Source organism: Prionailurus bengalensis, chromosome B1 (assembly GCF_016509475.1).
Source record: "Prionailurus bengalensis isolate Pbe53 chromosome B1, Fcat_Pben_1.1_paternal_pri, whole genome shotgun sequence".
Lineage (NCBI taxonomy): Eukaryota > Metazoa > Chordata > Mammalia > Carnivora > Felidae > Prionailurus > Prionailurus bengalensis.
The window spans coordinates 164,720,916-164,746,615 of record NC_057344.1 but is presented as its reverse complement, the minus strand read 5'-3'; the positions used below and the strand labels follow the sequence as shown (position 1 = coordinate 164,746,615).

At 41.0% G+C, this 25,700-nt stretch overlaps 1 protein-coding gene across 1 annotated transcript; it reads right to left on the bottom strand.

Annotated features, from left to right (window-relative positions):
* Window positions 1-413: 413 nt before the first annotated feature.
* On the bottom strand, window positions 414-25,656 carry LRRC66 (leucine rich repeat containing 66). Its single transcript, XM_043572680.1, has 6 exons — window positions 25,296-25,656; window positions 23,550-23,608; window positions 22,781-23,281; window positions 10,935-11,104; window positions 4,673-4,862; window positions 414-2,891 (listed from the first exon to the last, which is right to left on the bottom strand). Exons 3-6 carry the CDS (start codon window positions 23,274-23,276, stop codon window positions 655-657), a joined length of 3,093 nt encoding a protein of 1,030 aa, XP_043428615.1. The 5' UTR covers window positions 23,277-23,281; window positions 23,550-23,608; window positions 25,296-25,656; the 3' UTR covers window positions 414-654.
* Window positions 25,657-25,700: the final 44 nt, after the last annotated feature.

Sequence of the window (25,700 nt, the reverse complement as noted above, 5' to 3'; positions counted from 1 at the left end):
AGAAAGAGAATGTGGGAGACCATGTTTGTGAAGGAAAATGATGAATTTTAGGTCCCAGGATGATCTATGTGGATTTGGGCCATTGGGGTTGAGAATGTGAGTCTGAAGCTTGGGGCTGGGCCTCATCGTACAGATGCAGGCGCCATCTGTATGGATCTGTTGTGAAACAGCGGGGTCCCAGGAGAGTGTTGTGTAAGAAAAACTGGGAAGAGATCCTTGAGGAATGCTCTTTGAGAGGGCAAGAAGAGGTGGGGAAGGAGTGTCAGAAAGGAAAAGGAGAAAATGCCAGAGAAGTGGAGAATGAACAGAAGACCACAGCTCCTGACAGCCCAGATTGGAGAGTCATACTAAGGAAGAGATAGTTGAAGATAATGGCAGAGTATCTTTTCCTTGTACAAAACATATCACGTCTCTTCTTGAAGACTGATTTTTAATTTACTGCTTGGTCTACAAAATGGTCCCTCTTTTAACATAACTTATGGGGGAAAAAAAAACCAATTTAGAGTTACTCTGAATCCCCCCCAACTTTGTAGTTTCATGATCGACCTCTCAAAAGCTATGATGTCCTTTGTGCAGAATTTGTTAAAATGGGTTCAGCCGTTCTGTCCGGTGCTTCGGTCTATACTAAAATGTTATTTGAGTTCCGTTTGACTTTCAAATGTCCTGGTCGCTGTCATAGTAGAGCTGGTCCTCACACAGAGAGCCAACTCCCAACAGGTTGTTCTGGGTCTGCATTTGAGTAGAGACGTTACAGTGCTCCTTTTCTGACTGCGACACGTTCTCCTGTGAATATGTATCCCAGTCTCTATCACCAAAGGGCTCCTGTGCTCCTACTGAACTGGTTTCATTTGGAGGCTCTTGTAACAACGGCCCCTGGCTCCTGGAACTGTTTTCAGTATAATCCCTCTCTTCTCTTTCACACTGAAGAGCTGGCTCGTCACCACAGGACTGTAACAATCGAGTTTGGCTTATAACCTTCCTGGAATCATAGTCCTCAAGAGGACATGTCAACTCCTCATTTGCATCAGTGTCTATCGGGTGGGAATTCATGTTGACCCCTTCAGGATTTTGTGGTGAGGGTCTTAAGTTTTCACCTGTAGTGACCTTGAGAGGAGTATCATTTTGAGCTGTGTTTCTCCCCTGAATGCAAGGTTCGTATTTGTAAATATCTGAGTCTCTTTCATGACAGTCACTCTTATCAGAATCTGAGGGAGCTTCAGGAGAACATGATGGTCTTTGTGGTAAGACATCTACACTGAAAAACTCTAAGTCTCTAAGTGAGCACTGCCACTCTACTGCCTCAGATTGGAGAGCTGTGGCATAATCATAAGTGACCTTGCCTGCGATCACATCCCTGAGGGGACTATTGCCCGGTGATCCAGGCAAGGTCAACGCATCCTCAACTGTATGAGGGTTAGAGGCACTTTCCAGATGAGTCTCGTATAAACCAGAGTCTGGACCAAAAATGAGAGGTTTTTCAAAACGATCCTCCTGATTCTCACATTTCCCCAGAATCTTCTGGAAAGTGCTGTAGGCCTCAGGATCCTCTAATGATGTAACATTGTCCTTCCTCACCCCTGAGTCCCTGTCCTCTGGGGGCCCGCTGGCCCTATGGCTCTCCTCGCCATGTGCCTCTTCTTCGGTCACATTTCTTTCATCATCTGAACTTGAACTGAGGGTAAATAAAGACCCTTCATCAGAATCGTAGTTGCTGTCCAGCTCGCACTGAGGGTCAAAAGGAGCATGTTTCTGCTCTGGTTCCGTGTTATCGGGCGTGACACGCAGGTCACAGCCCCATCCCGGAGGAAGGACTGGTGGGGATGGGTTCATCTCTCCTGGGTCACTGAGTGTGACCTCGCTGGAGCAGGCGGGAAGCCCCTCCTCAGCACTGGCCCTCGTGAGCCTCTGCTGCTGTGTGTTCAGCAGATTCGTGTAAATGCTCACTTGCGTTTCCTCCGAAAACTCTGAAGGTAACCATTCGGTGTCCCCTCTTTTCTCGTTCTCTGCAGTCCTCTGTGCTTTCGTACATGCTTGCATTTTAGAGAGAGAAGCTGTCATTCCTTGTGAGAGTGGTGCGTTGAATTCATCCGAATCACTATGAATTGATCCAGAGACAGTTAGCAATCTGCCAGCTGCCGCAGGGACGCCCACTGAGTGCTCGCTGAGAGAATCTTCCTGGGCCACCGTCGCATAATTTATTTCTCCAAAAACATCTTTCTGGTAGATGTGATCCTGTCCTGCAGGAGTTGGTTCCTTATGATCGGCGTTTGTCTGTCCTCGGAGAGTGGAGCGGGCCTCGCTGTCACTCAGAAGTACGTCATCCTTTCCACTCCCAGGGCCACTGTGGTCCCCGCACGGGCCCCTGCTCTGCCGGCTGCCAGAAAGAATTCTGTCGGGGAGGGCAGCAGCATCGGGGCCTGCCGGGGCCTGCTGCTCACCGAGGGGCAGGTCTGTCCTCAGGCCCTGGGTGTTGCCTGCAGCTTCGATGTCCATACAGAAGCCCTCGTTGGAGTACGCGTTATCCGAACTGGGCCTTTTGTGTCCGCACCTCTGTTGCCACAGTCTGTCCAGGAAAGGCCTGGCAAAAGCCCCCAGACAGAAAGCCACGAAGAACGTGATGAACACCGCCAGGCACACCGCCAGGGTGAGGTCCTGGGAAGCCTCCTCCTTTACGGGGCTCCTGACCCATCTCGGCAGCCGGCTCCGCTTCTCACTGGGGTGGGTACCGGCAGGGTCCTTGCTCCCCGGGGTGGAAAAGTGCTCGGATGGTCCCTCCTGGGGCCGCTCGGCTCTGCCTGCTATGAGGCTTTTCATATGATTCATAGTAACGAGAGGAAGGCGGGTCTCCCTGGAAATTCTTTGGGGAGTCCACCGGTAGGCCTCCTCGTTCCCTGCAAGTGGGGTGGGGGAAACGCACAGTGAGTGGACACTGAAGGAGGGCTCTGGTGGCTTCAGAAGCTTGCGTGAGTCCCCCTCAGGGCCCTATCTAACTACATCTGAAGCGTATAAGCAGCCTTACTGATGGATCGGGCGATTGTCTAATGCCAATAGGATGTCTGTGGCTCCCTGCGCTTGTGCACATGGCTGTCTGGCTTAGGTCTGCTACTCGTAGGCCCAGGAGGCTGGGTGTTTCTTAGGCTTCTTGCCCGACTGCTGTCCAGGGGAGGAAAGAACTTGCCCAGACTGGAGGGGACAGCTACGTCGCTCCTCCTTCCTCCGCATCCTCCCCTGCTGCACATTTCCGAGAACGTTCCATCAGGGCCCTGCAAGGCCCGCCCTGGCTCTGCCCACGTGCACCATTATCTTTCCCACGGCTAACGTTAAGACTTCCTTGTGGTCTTCGTGGATTTCTTCTAAACCTGGTAAGCATGGCCTTGCTTGTCCTTTGGTGCAGCCGTGAACAGAACAGAGCCCAGGGCTCACTGAAAAACACTTCCCACCCCACAACCAGGAGGGAGGGGTTTGGGATTTTTAGCCAAGATAGTTAATGGCAAAAAAAGGTTTTCAGAATGCTCAACTCTAGTAATGTGGTCTAGCATTTGGGGAAAGTGTCAGGGAACAAATCAAAGTATACTTTTGAAATATGTATGTTTTGTTTATCTATAGGAATATCTTTTCAGAGGGTTAGGAATTATTTTATTTTATTTTAATTCCGGTATAGTTAACATACAGTGTTATTTTCAGGGGCAAGCACTTTAAATAATCATGTTTCACATTTTATTTATTTATTTTTTTATGAAATTTATTGACAAATTGGTTTCCATACAACACCCAGTGCTCATCCCAAAAGGTGCTCTCCTCAATACCCATCACCCACCCTCTCCTCCCTCCCACCCCCCATCAACCCTCAGTTTGTTCTCAGTTTTTAACAGTCTCTTATGCTTTGGCTCTCTCCCATTCTAACCTCTTTTTTTTTTTTTCCTTCCCCTCCCCCATGGGTTCCTGTTCAGTTTCTCAGGATCCACATAAGAGTGAAACCATATGGTATCTGTCTTTCTCTGTATGGCTTATTTCACTTAGCATCACACTCTCCAGTTCCATCCACGTTGCTACAAAAGGCCATATTTAATTTTTTCTCATTGCTACGTAATATTCCATTGTGTATATAAACCACAATTTCTTTATCCATTCATCAGTTGATGGTCATTTAGGCTCTTTCCATAATTTGGCTATTGTTGAGAGTGCTGCTATGAACATTGGGGTACAAGTGGCCCTATGCATCAGTACTCCTGTATCCCTTGGATAAATTCCTAGCAGTGCTATTGCTGGGTCATAGGGTAGGTCTATTTTTAATTTTCATGTTTCACATTTTAAAAGTTCGTTCTTTGATCAAATATTTGTTAAGAATTGGGGTAAAAATGCGACATTTTGGGGCTTTCTCTTCTGGTGAAATTTCTGTTTTTGACCAAATCTAATTGTTTCTGAGCTATTTAAACTAGGTTTCTTTGACCCTGTGAAGAAAATTATTCATGAAGTGAGAGAAATAGTTAGGTAGCAGTGATGATTCTGTGACACAGTGTGTGGCTGACTTAATGCCATAATCAACATTTTTGCTTTAGGGAGACTGTCACTATTTCAAACAAGACTAAATTTTTCATGGGTCTTTTTTTTTTTTTTTTTTTTTTTCATTTTGGCTGGAACGTTCTAGGAAAAAGAGGTACCACTGACTTACCTACAGACTGGCTGCAAATTATATTCCATGTTTTCCTCCAGGATTCAGAAATGAAATTTTGGAAGGCTGCCACACTATGGTCACACTGCCATCGATTATCAGCCAAGTCCACCTCCAGATGGGGAAATTCTAGGGCAATGAGCATCATTGGCAGGATGGTGGTGAGAACATTGTTGCTGAGGTCTACAACCTGCTTGAGAAGGAACAAATTTAGGACAGTCTGTGAATAAAAGACATTTGGAGACAAAATAAACAATACAGATATTGCTTACATTGGTATGGAGGCAATATGAATTTTGCACTGATGTGAGAGAGAATACTGGGTTTAAATTTCTGTTCTGCCCCTAGCAACTCTTTCAGCCTCAGCAAACTGTTCACTTTTTAGGAACCTACCCCCTAGGGTTGTTGTAAGGATTAAATGAATGTGAAAGCTTTAAGTATTGTGCTTACCTATATTAGATGCCTAATCATTTTCCCTTTCTTCTCTCCTATGATTTGAACTGTTAGATAAAACTTAGACTTCCTGTTGTTATCAAGGTCTAGAATTAGATACCAGGTCTAGAATTTCTAGAAGCACTGTGATCTTGACAGTGACAGAAGATGCTGGATGATGAGTGCATAGAACACAGAACTGTGGTTGACCAGAAGTAGCAGAGAGATCTTTTGCATCAACTATTATCTCAAGGGTAGTAGTACATTTCCCTGCATCCATGGATACCTAGTATACACAAGATGACTAATTTTTCTAGTTTGATCAGAAATGAAGGGGAGAGACGCCGGGGTGGCTCAGTTGGTTAAGCGTCTGACTCTTGATTTTGGCTCAGGCCGTGATGTCACAGTTTGTGAGATGGAGCCCCACGTTGGGCTCTACGCTGTGAGCACAGAGCCTGCTTGGGATCCTCTCTCCCAATCTCTCTGCCCCTCCCCTGCTCCCACGTGTTCTCTCTCAAAATAAATAAACATTAAAAAAAAAAAAAGAAATGAAACGAAGGGGAACCTGGAAAACAAAAAGGATTCGGTGGCTCTAGAAACACAGAGCCAGATCTGCTGAAGTTGGATATGGCCATGACACGATATGGCAGGAAGAGCAGTTGGGTGTAGCTCCAGCTACTATTGACCGAGTGCTGCTGTGTACCAGGCCTTCCATCAGGCACTTCACATGCATTATCTCCAATCTTCTCCAAAGCTTCCTCAGAGGAGGAAACTGGGCTAGGTCACACAGTACTTACCACCTAGCCCCTGCTACTAGGGCCTGGTACATGGCAGGTGCTCAGTAAATAATGGAGAAAGGAATGAATGAATGAAATGGCAGAGTTGAGAGCTGATCTAGCCCCACAGCCGTGCGCCTTCCACTCTGGAACACACTCTCTCAGAGCCTGATCTCCCACTGCACTGGAGTGCAGGGCTGGGTGGGTGGGGGGAGGCAGCGGGAGGCAGAGGTGGGGCTTGAGGAGGGGCAGCTAGTCATTAGAACAGAAAATCATAAAAGAGAAAATGCAAACCTTGCTGGAAGGAAAAAAAAAAAAAAAAGGAAAGTGGGCCATGGATGAAAGCCAGAGAGACTGAATGTTATCCAGGTCAATTGTTTTCTAAACATCAGGGGAAAAAAAACAGCATTGATATCTTGGGCTATATAAATTCCTAAGAAGAGCAGATTCAAACAAGAGCACCATGACCAAGACCACTACAGGTAGAATCGGAATTCTCCCTGAACTTAGGTAGTGAGGGCAACCTTTCCAGTGTTGAGTAACCAAGCAGTCTTGACTCCCAAGGGAGGGTTGCCAAAAATAGGAAGTAGGAGACCAGGAGGGGGATAGGGAGAAAATTAAACCACTTTGCTTGGCCCGGCCTGGCCTGGGACCAATAGCTTTCTTCTGTACCCCTCCTCAGCAACAGAGTGAAATCCTCTGATGGTTTTCAGCTGGTCACTTTCTTTTTAGTGCATTAGCTACATTTGTGTCACCCTAGCATCTTATTATATTACAAATCATGGGACTGAAAACAAAACTGAAGCAAGGACAGAAAACGAATCAAATGATTCAGGAGGAGTAATTTCTGAGAAAAGATGAAAGCAGAACAGTCCAATTTGGCTAAAGAAAGAAGCCATCTACCAACATCTGAAAGGGGTGTACGTTACAGAAAGATTGGGAGGCACCTAATATAGCTCCACAAATCACTGCATCTAGGAAGAACGGGAAAGATACAGAATGCTAATCTGAAATGTCAGTTTACATAGATCTCATTCTATCTAAACACGATGATGACTGTATGCTTTGAAAAATCTATCTGGCTTCTGGAAAGATGCCCTCACGGGAAAACACATAGCATAGTGCAAGTATTAAATACATCTCCTGAAAAAGAAGAAAACATCTATTTTAATATTCAGCTTTCTGGTACCAAATATATCCATCGAGTTCCAAAACCAGTTTTTAGAGTTCTTGCCAAACATGGAGAAGGGATAATGGAGAAGGAGAAATTGTATGATTCTGGGCAGGTCAGGTGAAGCAAGAATTACAGAGGATTGAAAACATTCCTGGGGCTGGTTTTTAGTTGGCTTGTAGCATCTGTTGCATGCGAGCTACGGAACACTAATGAAGCACAGCAAAAATGCACAGGAGATAAAAACAGACATAGGGCAATTACATACACAAATACACTTATAATCAGTATCCAGTGTGTTAAACGAGGTTCCCAGGCAATCTGGCAACCTATTTGTGGTGAATTGGGGAGCACTTTCTCATCTGCTCTGATCAATACTGTGGCAAAGATGGTCCCCAGCGATCCTGCCTCCTGGTATTCACACCCTTGAGTGGTCTCCTCCCCTAGAGCGTGGGCAGGGCCTGTAACTTGGTTCTAAGCAACAGAATATGGCAAAAGCAATGTGATGTCACTCCCATAATCACATTATATTAGATTGTAATGTTTTTCTTGCTGGCAGGCTCTGTCCTTCAGGCTCTAAAGCAAGTTGCCACGCTGTGAACTGCTCTATGGAGAGGCCCCCATGGCACGGAACTGAGGGGAGGCCTCGGCTGACAGCCGGTAAGGAATTGTTCAACAGCTCACAGGAACTGAGTCTTGTCAACAACCACATGAGCTTGGAAGTGAATTCATCTCCAGCTGGACCTTCAGGTGAGCTTCCAACCCTGGCCAACACCTTGACTGCAGCCTCTTGAAGTAGCCTTAGCAAAGGACGAGGGACCCTGCCTGGCTTCCGGACCCCGCAAGTTATGAGATAATGTGGGGTTTGGGACTGCTAAATTGGTAGTAATTGTTACATAGCAATAGGTAACTAATACACCTGTTCATGATCATCTACTTATTCATTCCTTTGCTCGACAAGTGTTTTAAAATATGTGTTATGAATTAGACATATGCAAAGCACTAGAAAACAAAATAGATTATGGCATATGTCCTCAAGGAGCGTAAGGATTATGGGGATGTAGGCATTAACAACTAACCATCCCGAAAACTAAATGATGATTTCTGTTGTGATGAATGCAATAAGGAAAAAGCATAGCATATTATAAGTGTATATAAACGGGCAACTAATTCAATCTGGAGGCCCCGGGAAGGCTTCCTTGAGGAAGTGACATTGGAGGGATTCATAAGAGTTAGCTCTTCCAGACAAAGCCCCGGGAAGGCTTCCTTGAGGAAGTGACATTGGAGGGATTCATAAGAGTTAGCTCTTCCAGACAAGGGATCAGCAAGTGGGGAGGCCTTAGTGTGAAGATAGAAGGAGTGCAGTGAGCAAGGGGAGAGTGGTTTGCAATGAGGCTGGAGAGGCAGGCGGGGGCCAAGCTCTTGTTGCGAAAGCTTAGGAGGGGTTCTAACAAGAAGTGGCACAAGCAGATTTGTATGTTAAACTAGTGGGATACCGTGGCCACTTTAGAATTTCTATATGTAGCCTACGTTTATAAAGAGCTTGGGGCGCCTGGATGGCTCAGTCGGCCAAGCATCTGACTCTTGATTTCGGCTCAGGTCGCTATCTCGTGGTTCGTGAGATCAAGCCCCGCGTCAGGCTCTGCACTGTTAGTGCAGAGCCTGCTTGGGGTTTTCCCTCTCTCTCTCTCAAAATAAATAAATAAACATTAAAAAAAAGAGCTTGCTATGTTCCAAATACTGTTCAAAGCACTTTATGTGTATTCAAACATTTAATTCTCACAACATTCTATGAGGAAGGAATGAAGTCATCTCTGTTTTTTCAAATGAGAAAACTGAGGCACAGAGACATTGGGTCACTTGCCCAAGATTGTGGGGCTGCAAAGTGGCAGAGCTTCGGTTTCAACTCAGGCAGCTGACCCCAGGGTCCACTCACCTCACCACCACTTTACTGGTCTCCCTTCAATAGCGGAGGGACTTGGGGGACCCTGGTTGAATGGGGGCAGTTGGAAATTTGTCTTGCAGCAATACTTGAATAACACTTCTCATAAAATTGGGAAAAATCAGCTATGGTGCTGCTGTCTAATCTGATGGCCACTAACCACCCATGTGGCTTTAGAGCACTGACCTGTGACTAGTTAAATTTGGGATATGGGTGTGAATAATATACACCAGGGTTTAACAATGTGAAATAGCTCATTAATAATTTTTATATTGATTACATAACTTTATATTTGTTCAACGTTTATTTATTTTTGGGACAGAGAGAGACAGAGCATGAACGGGGGAGGGGCAGAGAGAGAGGGAGACACAGAATCGGAAACAGGCTCCAGGCTCTGAGCCATCAGCCCAGAGCCCGACGCGGGGCTCGAACCCACGGACCGCAAGATCGTGACCTGGCTGAAGTCGGACGCTTAACCGACTGCGCCACCCAGGCGCCCCTACATAACTTTATATTTGTAAAAAATATTTGGGTATACCAGGTTAAAAAATATTTTACCAGGGGCACCTGGTTGGCTCAGTCAGTTGAGCGTCCGGCTTCGGCTCAGGTCATGATCTCGCGGTTCGTGGGTTTGAGCCCCGCGTCGGACGCTGTGCTGACAGCTCAGAGCCTGGAGCCCATTTTGGATTTTGTGTCTCCCTCTCTCTGCCCCTCCCCCACTCACGCTCTCTCTCTCAAAAAGAAATAAACATTAAAAAAAATTTTTTTAAATAATAAAAATATGTATTACTAAACGAAATTCACCTACTTATTTTTACTTTCTGAATCTAGTGACTAGAGCCTCTAAAACTGCATACCTGGCTCACAATGGTTTCTCTCGAACAATGCTGGCCTACATGAAGAGTGAGGGTGTGTGACAGAGGATACGGGGCACTAAGTCTCTTCCTGAGACATCGCTAGATGTCACACCGGAGGCCCCTCGGCCTCTCTAAAGGGAGTACTGTGGGAGGATTTTACAATATCCCCCAGAGAAGAGGGAGGTAGAGGACAGTGCTTGGGGAAGGGACGGAAGCTGCCGGGCCCAGAGCAGGGCTTTGGGATGCTTCCCCCTCCCAGCTGTCAGTTCTTCAGTGAGATTCATTGCAAAGTGCCTGAGAGACAGGTGTCCTGGCTCCAAAATGTGACGTAGAGACCCCAGGATGGATGGGTCTGACGTTCAGAACAGTATGTGGCATGTGGTAATGTACAAGCATGAGCTGTTGTTACTATCATTTTTATATTTAGTGCCCAGTTTGGGTTTGGAGGCAACAGTGTCACAGGCCTTCAGGGCCCCATGTCATCCTGGGTTGCTGACATCTCAGCATTGACCAGCGTGGCTCAGGGGAACCTCCCCAAGTGTTCCAGATTGCACAAGACCCCAGTGACCTTTGACCCACCTTGCAGCTCAGGGAGGGGGCCTCGATTATAACTCCGATTTAATTTCTTGCCAGCTGGTAAGTGGTAAGTTGGAGCTGGGTTTAGTTTGATTTAGAAAAATAATGTGCCAAATATTGGTGCTGGGTAATATGTTTGAATAACACTCATGTCCATGACTGAGGCATTTGATTTTTAAAAAAAATTTTTAAATTATTTTTTTAATCTTTATTTATTTTTGAGAGAGAGAGAGACAGAGTGAGAGCAGAGGAGGAACAGAGAGAGGGAGATGCAGAATCCGAAACAGGCTCCAGGCTCCGAGCTGTCAGCTCAGAGCCCAACGTGAGGCTCGAACCCACAAACCATGAGATCATGATCTGAGCCAAAGTCGGATGCTTAAATAGACTTATCCTTTTTGACTAACAGCCAGTACTCCTGGGCACAGGGAATATTTCAATAGAAATATTCTTCTAATGTAATTGCCCATATGGCTACATAATGGAAATACTCTAAAAGTCAGTTTATAACCTGTAACTTCTTGAGGTCCTTGAAGGCTCCTGGATGAATTCTGAATATTTTGTTGCTCTTTAAGTTGAGGTTCTCCAGCCGTAGGCAGTTATGAAAGTCAGACAAACCTATCTGTGATATCCCATTGAACGACAGGTCCAAACTCTGTAATGACTTCAGTTTCCACAGTCCTGTTAAAAATAAAAAGCAAATTAAAATATAAATGGGTGATATTTACTGTCGCATTGTTTATCATGGTGAAAAAGTGGAGTTGCTCTACGTGGTTCTCAGTGGAGAGGTGGCTGGACAAAGCACGGTACAGCTGTACCCCAACATACTGTTCCGTCTGAAAGAGAAGGGGGGGACCGAGGGAGAGGGAGGGGAAAGGTCAAGTTGCAGAACAGCAGAGAGTAGGATTCCAACGTTCTTGGGGAAAAAGCCACATGCAAACCAGATACATATGTTCTGAGCAAGCAGAGAAAAAGCCTGGGAAGGAGATGAACCAAACGATCAGTACTAGGAACACTCCAGAGGTATTGTTGATACTATGAACATTACTAGGCATTCATGTATGTTTCATAGGTAGTAAGTTGTAGCTAGATTTTGTTTTCTGACAAAATAATCTAACTGGGTTTTGGTCTCTGTCTTTGTATTTCACTTGACTCCAGAGAGTAACCAGGAGGCCCATTTGGCCCAGAAAATAAAGGCAGAGAAGGAGGTGCCTGTCCTCGCAGACTTCCAAATTTGATTACTCGTCTGAGTCTCATAAGGCAGCCCTGCATTTTTACGTTTCCTTCCACTCTGTTCTCACATGTACTTTGAGTCTTTAACCAACTACTACCTAAAAGAGCAGGTTGGTTCGATTCCAGAAGGGTTTGTTCCTCTGTACTGTCTGCAAGGACCTCGTAATCAGACTGACCATGCAGAGAGAGGATGATCTACTTCAAATAGCTGTCCACCCATGTTATCGTATGTTCACATCAGCCGTACAGGTGAAATAAGAGATCAGGAGGACAGCTCAATCAAAACATTAAGAGCAAGGCACATAGTGCTGAGGACAAATAGAGCATAGAGCCCTTGTGTCTGACTGAGTGATAAGACATACAAGAAAAAGTTACCAGTTATACAGGCAGCTACATCCTCACCACCCTACTATAAAACTAACTGTTATTTGTCTGTCAGCCTCTCCATTAGGTGACCAGTCCCTTCAGGGCAGAATTCACATCTTTGTGAACTCCTGCCATGCCTGGAATATAATATGTATTCAATAAGCCAGAGGTTACGGTGTTTGACCTTCTCAGAGATTTAAAAATTATTGAACTAACAATAAAGATGCAATACAAAAATTTGCATTTCTAGCTTCTCTTGAAAAAGCTGAAGTTCCAACCGGCACAAGACAGTGTTTGGTGAGAGCCAAATGAGGGCTGCCTGCTTTAGATGGGGCAGACACTTACAGAAGATGATTTCTTTGTACTCACGCCTCTATTAAAACCGGGAAAACAAAGGATAGGCCAAGAAGCTGCCTGTTTAAAAAAAAAAAACAAATGGGAGAGAACCAAGGCTGATATTCAGCTGGCAGATGCTAGTAAGAAGTGCTTCCATATTGGTTTGTAAATAATGATTGCGGAGCTCTCCTGTGATGCCACATGACCCTAGGCACCTCAGTGAGTCCCCTCCCCTGCAATGTCCACCCCCCACCAAAGCAGGACTCTGCTCCATCACGATGGCCAGGAGGCATGCAACTGGAAAGCCCAGGCTACAGTCCAGTTGTTAAGTATTTTGAATATAACCCCTGGAAAAAAATATGTTTCTTCGTGGAGTGAAGAATATTCCTACACATTTTCATTTACAAACATATGGGTCTGCGAGAAAAAAAAATGCAGCGTAAGACACCAATATGAAAGCAACTATAGTTTCCTTAACATTGTCTTGACACTTACCTGGCCTATATATGGATGTGAGCCCATAGTTCCCTATAGTAACTCACTGCTTAACTGAATTGAACGTGTACCCTAGGAGTTCAGTGGAGGGAAGACATCATTGTAAAACTCCTATGTAATTGTACACTCTCTTTATGCCCTAAGCATGTCACAAACATGTCCTTTTGAGCCTCATAAAGCCCTGGGAGCTGTTACCGGCTTGTAAATGACAAAACCTAGGCGCAGTGAAGTTAGGAACTTGCCCAATGTCATAGTAGGTGGAGCTGTGGAGCTCGGATTGAAACTCAGATCTCGTAACCATTACTGTTTAACCATGGACACTTCATAAGAAAAAAAAAAAAAAGACACGGGCAGGCCCATGTTTAAAGAAAAAGTAGTATAACATGTAGTGGCAAAATGAATGGCAATACTAGCACAAAGATCAGGGGAAATTAAATGGAAGAATACTGTTGTAAGTTTCTTGTGTTATAGGCAAGTGGTATAATACCACATAAAAAACAGACTGTGATGTTAGGATGTATATCAAAACCCCCAAAGCAACCCCTAAAACAGCACAGCAACAGCAAAGAATTATGGTTAGAAAGGAGATAAAGAGGATTAATTTCAAAAATACACCATTAATGCAAAATAGGCAAAGGGAAAAGGGGGAACTAAGAATAGAAGGAACAAATGGAAAAAAATATCAATATGATAGATATAAATAATAGTCTAAAAACACCAATTAAAAGGCGGAGATACTCCGTTTGGATAAAAATTCAAGGGTCAACTGTATAATTCCTACAAGAAACCCACTTTAACTATGAAAACACGAATAGGATACATGTTAAAGGATGGAAAAAATAGTCTTTCCTGCAAATGGCGCTGGAATAATTGCATATCCTTAAAACTTCTATATGCTATTCATACTATGTACAAAAATTAACCCAGACTATTTTAAAACTATCATAAACCTAGCTGTGAAACCTATATTTAAACCTACATGTAAATAGATCATAAACTTAAAATGTAAAAAAGTAAAGTTATAAAACTTCTAGAAGAAAATATAGGGGAAATATCTTTGTGACTTTGGATTAGGCAAAGATATCTTAAATATGATACCAAAACACAATTTATATGCTAACAGATGAACTGTGCTTCCCCCAAATTAAAAATTCTGCTCTTTGAAAGACATTGTTAAAATAATAAATACTCAAGCCACAGACTGGGAGAAAATATTTGCAAATCATGTATCTGTGAAAAGTCTTATATCCAGTATATATAAAGAACACTGAAAGCTTAATAGTTATAAAAAATTTAGATATTGGCCAAAGATTTCTAGACATCATCAAAGATCTACAGATGATAAGCATACAGAAGGATATCTAATGCCATTGGTCATTAGGGAAATCCAAATTAAAACCACAATGATACACCACTATACATCAATTAGTATGGCTGAAATTAAAAAGATTGACCATACTTGGTGTGGGTAAGGATGTAAGACAACTGAAATTCTTACATAATGCTAGTGGGAATTTAAAATGACATTGTGACTTCACACAACACTGGCAATTTCTTCAAAAGTTAAACATCTACTTAACATACAACTCAGCCATTCTATGCCTAGGTTATTTTCCCAAGAGAAATGAAAGCATATATTGGTCACAAGACTTTGTTTCATTATTCTTTTAACGTCAATAGAAACAGTAGGGATAATCCCTCTTTTATCTCTGAGACTGGCCATTTGTGTCTTATTTTTTTTCTTGGTAGCTTGGCTAGAGGATTATCAATTTTATTTATCTTTTCAAAGAAACACATTTTGGTTTTGTGGATTTTAACTGTTTTAAATTTCATTGATTTCTGCTGCAATTTCTATTATTTCTTTTCTTCTGCTTGCTTTAGGTTTACATTGATCTCATTTCTTTAATTTCCCTAGGTGGAAAGTTACATTATTGATTTTAGACTTTTCTTCCAATGGGTGGTTTTAATGCTATAAATTTCCCTCTAGCCACTGCTTTTGCCACATCCCACATATTTTAATAAGTGCATTTTCATTTCACTTAGCTTAAAATATTTTCAAATCCTTCTTGAGACTTCTTCTGTGATACATGTCTTATCTAGAAATGTGTTGTTTAGTTTCCAGAGATTTGAGGGTTTTGCAACTTTCTGTTACTGATTTCCAGTTTAATTCCATTGTAATCTGAGAGTATACTTTGCAAAGTATACACATACACAAACACACTCTATATAGAGTAACACTATACACACACACACACACACACACACACACAATGGACTATTATTCAGACATCAAAAAGAATGAAATCTTGCCATTTTCAATGACATGGATGGAACTAGAGTGTATTATGCTAAGCAAAATAAGTCAGAGAAAGACAAATACCATATGATTTCACTTATATGTGAAATATGTGAGTTTAGGAAGCATGATTTCTGTTTATTCAAGTTTGTTACGATGGGTTTTATGGACCAGAATATGGTCTGTCTTGGTAAATGTTTCGTAGAAGCTTGAAAAAAATGTGTATTCTACTGTTGTTGGAGGGAGTATTGTATACATGTCAATTAGATCAAGTTGATTGGTGGTGATATTCAAGTCAACTGCATCCTTATTGATTACTTGCCTGCTTAATCTATCAATTGACAGGCGAGTGTTGGAAGTCTCCAGCTACAGCAGATTTGTCTATTTTTCTTTTAGGTTGTCAGTTTTTTCCTCACATATTTGATTCTCTGTTAGGTGCATTCATGTTTAAAGTTATTATGTCTTCTTCAAGAATTGGCCCCTTTATCCCCTTTATGTAGTGCTTGATCTCTGATAATTTTCCTTATGCTCAAGTCTCCTTTGTCTAAAATTAATGTACCTCCTCTACTTTTCTTTTGACTAGTGTTTATCTAATACTTTATCTTTCTCCAATCCTTTAGCTAGCATCTTTATTTATAATAGCTAACAAAGATAGCCTAAGTGTCCACTGACTGGTAAACGCATATCCACACAATGGAATTCTGTCACTGAAAAGGAATGAACTTTTAATACATACAACACCATGGATGAATCTCAAAATAATTATGCTGAATGCAAGAAGCTATACCCAAAATAAAAGTACATGTCATAGGATTGCATTAATATAAAATTCTAGAAAATGTAAACAAATCTATAGTGTGAGAAAGGGGATCAGTGGCTACTTGGGCAGAGGAGAGAGGATGGGTAGGAAAGATAGATTACGAAGAGACACGAGGAAACTTTTGGGTGCGATGGATAATTCCTTATCTTGATAGTGGTGATGGTCTCGCAGATCAGGGTGGTTCAGAAAGTCAGAGGATGGATCAAAAGAGTGCTCAGAACACGGAGAAGCAGGAGGCTCCAACAATGCCTAGACTTACAGAAGCCTGAGCAGTGGGGACAAGATTGTTGATGAGTGCTCTGAACTTCATATAAACTCTGAACTTTTGCAGAAAGAGAAGGGAAATCACCTTCAGTTACCCATTGTGCCTCAAATCACAGAAGTGACCATCATAGCAAAGACTGGGATGGGAAACAGAATTAGAGCCTCAAGGTGATCAAAAGGCACTAGAGGGGTACTGCCATTTTTGAGCACCTATTGTGTCCCAGGGACTGAGAAATGTTTTACATACACCATCACTCTGTGTGATCAAGTATTTACAAACACCATCTCTAACCCTCGCATCCTCCCTGTATATGCCATTATCTTCTGTTAAAAATAAGAACCGGGCAGATAGGTTAAGTCACTTGTTTAAGGTCAATTAACAGAAGTCTAATACTTATGTTAATACAAGAAGTATAGAAGCATAGAAGAGTATAAGAGTAAATAAGAAGGGTGGGACCAGAACATCCTAAGCATAAGGGGGGGTGGGGATTTTGAAGACAGAGAGTTACGAGGATACCCCCTTATTTGATTCCCTTCATAATATCAAGCTAAGATCCCCAAGAGGAAGGAGAACTTCTGTAGATGGGAATTAAGACTGTTGAGTTCAGTTACGCCTCCTACGTGAAGGATTTCCACCTACTTCCAATTTTAGAGAATTAAGGTTTAATTTTATGGAAAGAACTAGTGTGGGTCCTATAAATGACTTTGTTTGTTTAGGGTCTCCCAAGACAGAGTTGGGAAATTTGAGTAAACTCCAAGATAGTTGGCTGTGAAATTATGGAAAGAGCCTAAAATGTCCATCAACTGATGAATGGATAAAGGTGTGGCTTATATATACAATGAAATACTACTTGGCAATGAGAAAGAATGAAATCAATGCCATTTGCAGCAACATGGATGGAACTGGAGGGTATTATGCTGAGTGAAATAAGTCAGTCAGCAAAAGATAGATATCATATGCTTTCACTCATATGTGGATCTTGAGAAACTTGACAAAAGACCATGGGGGAAGGGAAGGGGGAAAAATAGCTACAAACAGAGAGGGAGGCAAACCAAGAGAGCAAACTGAGGGTTGATGGGGGGTGGGGAAGAGGGGAAAGTAGGTGATGGGCATTGAGGAGGGCATTTGTTGGGATGAGCACTAGGTGTTGTATGTAAGCCAATTTGACAATAAATTATATTAAAAAAAATAAGATACTTGTCTGTGTTTCTTGATGGGGGAAAATATGTTCTTTTAAAAATTTAGCATGTGAATCAATGTTGAGGGGATGCTCAGGTGAATGAAAGAGGCTGAGAAGTACATTCATGGCTGGGGCTTGGACATCAGAGGGTCGATTCCATGTTTCAGGAGGCTAGAGTCAAACATTGGGAAGAAAATATGGAGGCACTTTTGTGGGGATGGAATTATTTATTGAACTGCTTTCTGATGATCACATAAGCCATGGGAGCCAGGAATCTGATTAGCCTTTGCATTTAAGAAGCCAGAGGTGTTTTATTATTTCCAAGAAATTATTTCAGTGTCTGTTAGAAGCAAGGCCACAGAAGGTATGCCCAGACATTAAATTGCCTTAGAAACATTCCTTTGGACTATCAACTTCTTAAATGTTCTCCTAAGAGTGATAACTTGATAATGTGAAACAATGATAGTCAGGGGTTATTGCTTTGAGTTCAAAGAGTATTAAGAATTGGAAGAGTCTGGAATGGTCCTAGACAGGTATTGATTTATAAGGTCAGCCCTCGATGTGGTCTATTTTATATACATGAGCCAAAGACCTTGCCCTCTTAGCTTAATGAGATACATTTCATTTTGTTATTTTAGAACCCGACTTGGTTTTGAGAATACAGCTTGTTGGTATTTCCATAATCCAATAACAATCAGCAGGCAATATTCAATTCCCTAAAAATTAAAAGAGTACTAGGGTTGCTTGGGTGGCTCAGTAGGTTAAGCATCTGACTTCAGCTCAGGTTACGATCTCATGATTCATGAGTTCGAGCCCCTTGTCAGGATCTGTGCTGACAGCTCAGAGTCTGGAGCCTGCTTCGGATTCTGTGTCTTCCTCTCTCTCTGCCCTTCTCCCAGTCAGGCTCTCTCTGTCTCTCAAAACTAAACAAAGATTTAAAAAAATTTAAAAGAATACAACATACTTTTGTTTTTACCAAACAAATTTTTAGTGTGTTAATGTCAGGCTGTCAAATCTGGTCTGTCAACCTAATTGGAATTCCAGTAAGATGTTGGCCCTTAGACATTTCCAGGCACTCCAGTCACGTGATGAAGGTGGGATAGTATAACTGGAGATTGATTCCACTGTTGTAAATGTTTTAAAACTGATTTTTCTGTTATTAATGCTGTATTCCAAAAATATAGGAGGAAGGTGGCATCATTAGTAAGGTTAAAGTCACGGCTAGCTACTGTTTTGTAAATTGCATCGGCTGGCACCTCCTCTGGGTGTTTTTCCCAACATGAAGCTTGTGGGTGACGTCACATGTGATTCTGAAGATAGGCGATCAGTTGACACTGGGTTAGTGTCCAAAGCTGGGCTTTCCTGAAAGCAACTTTTCATTGGTTCTATAAACTGTCACCATTTTAAGTCGTGAGGCATGATTTATAAAAGTACGCATGTGTTACAGGCCAGTTGCTTGATTGCTACTTTCTGAGAACCTCTAATTTATTATTATTTTAGATGAGTGCAAGCACTTATATAAATAGTTAAACACAAATGATTCTCTGCTTGTGAATTATAGTGGGGTAGGGGTTCCATCTACTACAATAGTTATTTAACATTTCAAAAGATAGCTTGAGATTTAGACAAAATGGAATTTATAATTACAATTTGTTTCTAAATAGACTGCTATTCTCAACTTGTGCCAAGAGAGTAAAAATAACTAATATTTGCAAAGCACTTTACAAGTATACAAAGTACTTTTCACACACTTTAATAGCTACCATTTATTATGCCAAATACCATGTTAAGTTAGGTTCTGGAAATACATTTTTTCCTTTAATAATCCTCACAACAATTCTATGAGTAAATTACATTATCCAGATGTTACCTTTAAAAAAAGTTTGTTTTTTTTTTTAACGTAGGGCTCAAACTTACAACCCCAGGATCAAGAGCAGCATGCTCTACTGAGTCAGCCAGGCACCCCCAAATGTTACCTTTAAACAGGGTTAAACAAAGGAATAAAAAAAAAGGGGAGGTCAGAAATCGAATGGTACTCTAGGAAGCACCTCTCATTTACCAGCTTTTTCTCCCCAAGATAGGATTTCAAAATCAGAGTCAGTAAACCACAGTTACAGAATCCAAGAACAGCAAAAGGATGTTACAGGGGACTCAACTGAAATGTATGATGATTATGGGAAAATAATTCAAATCACACAATGCTATGGATAAAAGAACTCTGAATTATATCCAATTAGATTCAGGGCTTACATTGTTCTTCCATCATCTATTGGTTTCATTAATCTCTCTATGGTTGCATTTACTAGACTTCTAATAGAAACTCAGATACAGGATTTGCTCATTTCACATTTTTCCCTCCTTTGCAAGTTTAATATTTTTCCTGGTATTTTGGGAGGCAGAAATTGAACTTGGAAAACGAAGATGGGGCTGTATGTGCATCTTACAGGGGTGTTAGGTCCTAAATGGAATTGTATTCCCTCCAACCTCTAATTAGCTCTGGGGAATTTGTCCACCTTAAGGAGATATGTTCAGTGGTGGGGTAATATTTTGAGATATTAATCTTTCATCTCTATTTCTCTCTTTCCATTTCTCCTCATTCAAGCAGAAGGTAGGTTCTGACCCCAAGGAGTCACAGTGGGGGGCAGAAAGCAGAGGAGTCTACAAGTCTTTCTGGTTTTTGTTTTCTAAAGGCCTAAACCTTCAGAGGAAAAGAATTTCTAGATCTAGATAGAGGTTGTTGAGTGTGTGTGTTTTTTTAAGTCTATTTATTTATTTATTTTGAGAGAGAGTGAGAGTGGGGGAGGGGCAGAGAGAGGGACAGAGAATCCCAAGCAGGCTCCATGCTGTCAGTGCAGAGCCTGATGCAGGGCTTGAACTCACAAACTGTGAGGTCATGACCTGAACTGAAATCAAGAATTGGACGTTCAACCGACTGAGCCACCCAGGTGCCCCTAGACAGAGGGTTTAAAAAAAATAAAAAGTGGGAAGAATCTTCTCCAAACTGAAAAATTTTAAAGTAATGTTCTCTGCCTGACAGGAGTAAGGGATACACACAAACACACACACACATACACACTCATGTACACACACACACATATGCACAAACACACACACAGATACTTTGATGCCTTGTCTGAGTAGAAGATTCTGGATAGAGCTGTGGTACAAATTTGGAGAAAGGCAGAGGAAAGCCCATGAAAGACTGATGTCAAGTGCAAGTATCTCTATATCCCACCCTCAACTGAATGGGGGCTCAGAATCAGAAATTATGCTGACTTATAGACAATAGAAGGTTAGTACAATTGAATTTGTGGGGTTGAAATTCACATATACCATACTAGTTAAAAAATATGCTATATCATATGGATATGTGTAGCTATAATGATGATCATCAAAGAGTTATAGCAAGCAAAATGGAAATAGTCTAAATATTGTTTGATCAATCCAATTATAACATATGTACATATAAAAGCTATTCAGTTATTTAAAATATTATTTTTGAGATTCCTTAATTATATAAAGATGTTCAAAATATACTGTGATATGAAAATATGAATTATTAAATATTATGCAAAGTATGATCCAACTTTGAAAGCAAAATATCTACATACACATAAAGAAAAACCTTAATATATACAGTTGGCCCTTGAACTATACAGGATTTAGGGGTGTTGACCCCCAGCACAGTAAAAAGTTTATATATAACTTTGACTCCCCCCAAACTACTAAAAGCCTGTCATTGACTGGAAGCCTTACCCATAAAAGAAAGTCAAATAGGGGTGCCTGGGTGGCTCATCGGTTAAGCATCAGACTTCAGCTCAGGTCATGATCTCACAGTTCGTGGGTTCAAGCCCCACGTCGGGCTCTGTGCTGACAGCTCAGAGCCTGGAGCCTGCTTCGGATTCTGTGTTTCCCTCTCTCTCTGCCCCTCCCCACTCACACTCTCTCTCTCGGTCTCAAAAATAAAGAAAACATTAAAAAAAAATTTTTTTAAAAGTCAAATAATATTTTGTATGTTATATGTATTATATACTATATTCCTACAATAAAGTAATATTGAGAAAAGAAAACGTTATTAAGAAAGCCATAAAAAAGAAAAGATATACAGTACTCTACTGTATTTATATATTTAAAAAATCCATGTATAGGTGGGCCTGCATACTTCAAACTGCATTGTTCAAGGATCAACTGTGTTACACGAGGGTCTTCAGTTTTAAAAATTTTTAATTCCTAATGCTCTACAAATAATAGGTTTTTTAAAAATACTAATACAAAAAAATTATAAAATAAGGTGCAATTAGTTTATACTTCACACTGAAAATCCTGCAAATTGCTTTTATGGAAAAGCTTAGGGAAAGGAGACTCCTCCCCCTTCTTACACAATTCTGTTGATATGGTGCCTGGGATAATCATTCCTTCACTTGCCAGGCTATTATTTTCAAAATGATGCTTAAAACAGATCAGAAGCTGGAGAAAGAGCAAATCAATAAAAATATGAAAGAACTGAAAATAAGAAAAATTAAATATGCACAATTTGGGATGGAGGAAAAAATGACAATATCCTTACACTTTCTTTTTTAGTATAGTGTCTCATATAAAGTAAGTACTTAGCAAACAGTGACCAAGCCTAAAAACAAACAAGGAAAGGAAATTGTTTTAGCACTCTTGAATATAAAAAATGGCAAAGGAAGCTAGGGATTATGAATCTGACACATTTTCCTATTAAAACATTGGTGATTCCTTAAAGAGCTCCAACGTGTAGACTACTGAATGTCAGAATGGATGAAAATTTATTATAACAGCAGGATATGTGGAGTATCCTGTTAGAAACCAGGATGAAGAATTCTGATTTTGATCTGAATCAGAAAGTTTACATATTGATTATATAACATTAGCATATTTCTAGTCTACATTTGGAGGGCAACTAGACAAGCAGAAAATGTATTCTAAGAAAAGAAAAATTATAAATATGGTAACATACTTAATTTGAATTGTGCTAAATATTGAAAGTATATGAACTAGTTATTCCTTAGTGCTTTTCTATATTAAGTAACATGTATATGATAAAGTAATTTAAAAACCTGATTATTTAGCACTTAAATAGTTCCTAGTATCTCTCGACAAATCTACATCACATTACTGTAAGTTATAATAATGGGAGATTAAATTGCATTGACTATGAATTCCACATATTATAACTTGAAATCCCACTAAGGAACTCATTTATTTGTTCTGATAAAATTGGTTTACTTTCAGCTATTTCCTCAAATCTGAAAACCACCATGGAATTCCAATGGGCGTAAAACATGAACTCTCCACATACTCATTGTTTCTTGGGCTAGTCCATCTTTTAAAATTGTACTTACCCTTGGGAATGTCACGGAGTTTGTTTCTTCGAAAAATTAACAGCTGTAGAAATGCAGGCCCATGTCTCAAGCTGCGTCTGCGGCGTTTCTGCCGTGGTGACTTAGGACTGGGTAGATCCAACCAGACGGAGCAGAGGGAACTGTTGCTGAGGTTTAGTATTTCCAAAGCATGGAAGTGTGCAAGGGGGCTTAAGGTTATTTTTGAAAAGAGATTGTTACTGAGGTCCAGATGTTTTATATTGCAGTCTCCTTTTTTCATGGGGGACTGTAAGAGAGCCCTAAAGAAATGGGCACTTGTATCCACTGTGGCTGCTGTCTGTGGTCTGTCCACAGGTGTATCATGCACTCCAGTAAAAGAACAATTTGTCAGAATATATCCCTTCCGTTGGCACTCAGAATTGAATGAAATACTGCTTTTCCTTGATGGGTTTGTCATTGTTCCAGTAAAATAAAGACCTATTAGCATTGTTATGGCTCTGAAATGCAGGTTTTTCATAATGCCTAGAGAAAGGAAAATGAATTGACTTATTCAAATTAACGTATGTAAAAATTAACAGTGAATAAACAGAAAATTCAATTTTCAATTTAAGATTTAGGAAAATTATCTTGCCTTGATTGCCAATTTAAGTGAAGGATTTCTTAGAAATTGGGGCATTAAAAAGACAGCTAAAAACATGTTATAGTTATAGTCTACAATTACATTTATGTGACATTTTAAAGTAAGAACTCCCCTGATTTTTCAGAAAATACATATTCACTTGGGCCTCACCTCTGTGTCTGCTTTTCCAGGAACATTCAGCCTGCGGTTTTCTTCGGAGTGAGGGAAACCTACCAAGATTAAAGACTTCTGTTTTCTTGCTGGTCATTAGTACTGAGCAAAGTCTCTTATGCTTATCTACAACCTGTAATCAGCTATGTGGTTTATTATGTGAGTAACAAGCCATCCGGTTACACTAAACTGTGAACTGTATGGATGGAAAGTTCAACTCACAAAGGAGACTCTTGATTTTTTATTTTTTTGATATGAAATTTATTGTCAAGCTGGTTTCCATACAACACCCAGTGTTCATCCCAACAGGTGCCTTCCTCAATACCCATCACCCACTTTCCCCTCCCTCCCACCTATCAACCCTCAGTTTATTCTCAGTTTTTAAGAGTCTCTTATGGTTTGCCTCCCTCCCTCTCTTTTTCCCCCCTTCCCCTCCCCATGGTCTTCTGTTAAGTTTCTCAGGATCCACATAGACTCTTGATTTTTTAGCATTAAATTTTTTATAACTTTTCAAATTCTTTTGAAATTATTTAGATGCAACATAAACAAAATGGGTTATAAAAAGGATGTTCTGCTTCAGAACCACGAAGATGTAATAAGATATAGAAACATAAGTATCTTTTTCACCAAAGACTGAGAAGAAACTAAAAATTTCAAAATAAGCCTCTACAAATTACAATGGCCAAATGTATGCACAAAAATATTTTAAAGAAAATGGGATAGTAAACTCCTCAAAAGGCTGTATGCTCCCAGAAGGGCCATGTTTCTTTCTCTCTCTCTCCCTCTCTCAATTCACAAAAGAAACTCTTGCTTGATTTTTTTAAGGACTAGAAGAACTACATATATAAATCTCTCCCCGTTGTCCCCCAAGTTTTATATTTTCAATAGTCTGTCATCTGCCACTATGTTGTTTGGATGAGTAAGTGCATGGAGTGAAATTTAACATGTAACTTTTAAACTTTAGTTTTATACAGGTCAATTCTCCTACTTTTGAAGGGCACCTATATCCAGGTACACATGGCCACGAAGCGTAAAGGTGCCCTACGGCATGGAGGAGTGATTTATTTTTATAACATGCCTCTCAGACAATACCAGAACTTGAATTAATCTGTACAGCCAGAAAGATATTTGTTTCTGTATTCAAAGCTGCAGTCATTGTAAGTACAATTGTATACCAAGTTAATGTAACAATACGAACAATCAAAAAATTTAGTCATTATTCACAGGCACATTACTTGAGAAACATGTGATTGAAAGATACTTATGGGGGCGTAAGTTAGATTTTCACTGACCTGGTTCTTTCAAAGTTGAAGAGATTTATATACTAACTAATAGATTTGAATTCAAAAAAAGCTAGATAAGGATAATTTGAGGTCTTAAAGTGAAAGATGCTAATTTGTAAAGAAAAATTATATATACTACATACAAACTTCTATGTATTAGGTAAGGAACCACAGTGAACTCCAGAAAAACTTTCCGACGAAACTGAACACAATTAGGTAAAATGTCAGTCTTTAAATGGACACATTCAAGGCTAAGTATGAGGAAGCAGTTAGAGATACTGGGTGGTGTGTCAGAGGGTGAGAGAGGGAGAAGACAGTAGAAGAAACAAAGTACAACAGAAACCAAAGAGGCAATTCTTAAAGAAAGAAGTAAAAACAATTAGAAGACAAAAGCAGAGGGTAGCTGTAGGAGGAAGGTGTAGGAGGAAGGCAACCAGAAACGGTAACAGTTTCTAAGGCATACCTTGTGGTTCTTAGGTAGTGTGCCAACAGTCTTCTATCTGGATCTAGCCAGGTGGGGATTTAGACCTGAGCCTTTGAGGCTCCACCCATCTGCCTTTGGAGCCTGTCTGCCCACCCCGTGGCAAACCTTCGCCCTTTCATCCTTTAGGCTCTGGCCTCTTGCCACAGTGACAGGACACATATTTCCCTGGAACACTGAGGGAGGAGCCACTCGAGAGACATTCTGCAATGCACAGAGGGTAGGACTGTCCAGACAGGAACTGGACAGCTTCGAACTGTAAGCTCCGGGATTCCAGAGAGATTATACAAATACCAATGTATTTAAGTATTATCAAGCTATAATTAAATCCATCATGTTTGAACGATTAAGTAGGAACCTTAATTTAAACCATTAAAAAAATCAACA

Bases quoted from the DNA above. Each gene is read 5' to 3' on its own strand.
- LRRC66 (XM_043572680.1), bottom strand. From the start codon at position 23,276: ATGAAAAACCTGCATTTCAGAGCCATAACAATGCTAATAGGTCTTTAT. The intron at 11,105-22,780 runs GTAAGTACAATT...TATTTTTAACAG, and splicing joins ACTCCGTGACATTCCCAAGG to GACTGTGGAAACTGAAGTCA. The intron at 2,892-4,672 runs GTAAGTCAGTGG...CCCCACTTGCAG, and splicing joins AATTTGCAGCCAGTCTGTAG to GGAACGAGGAGGCCTACCGG.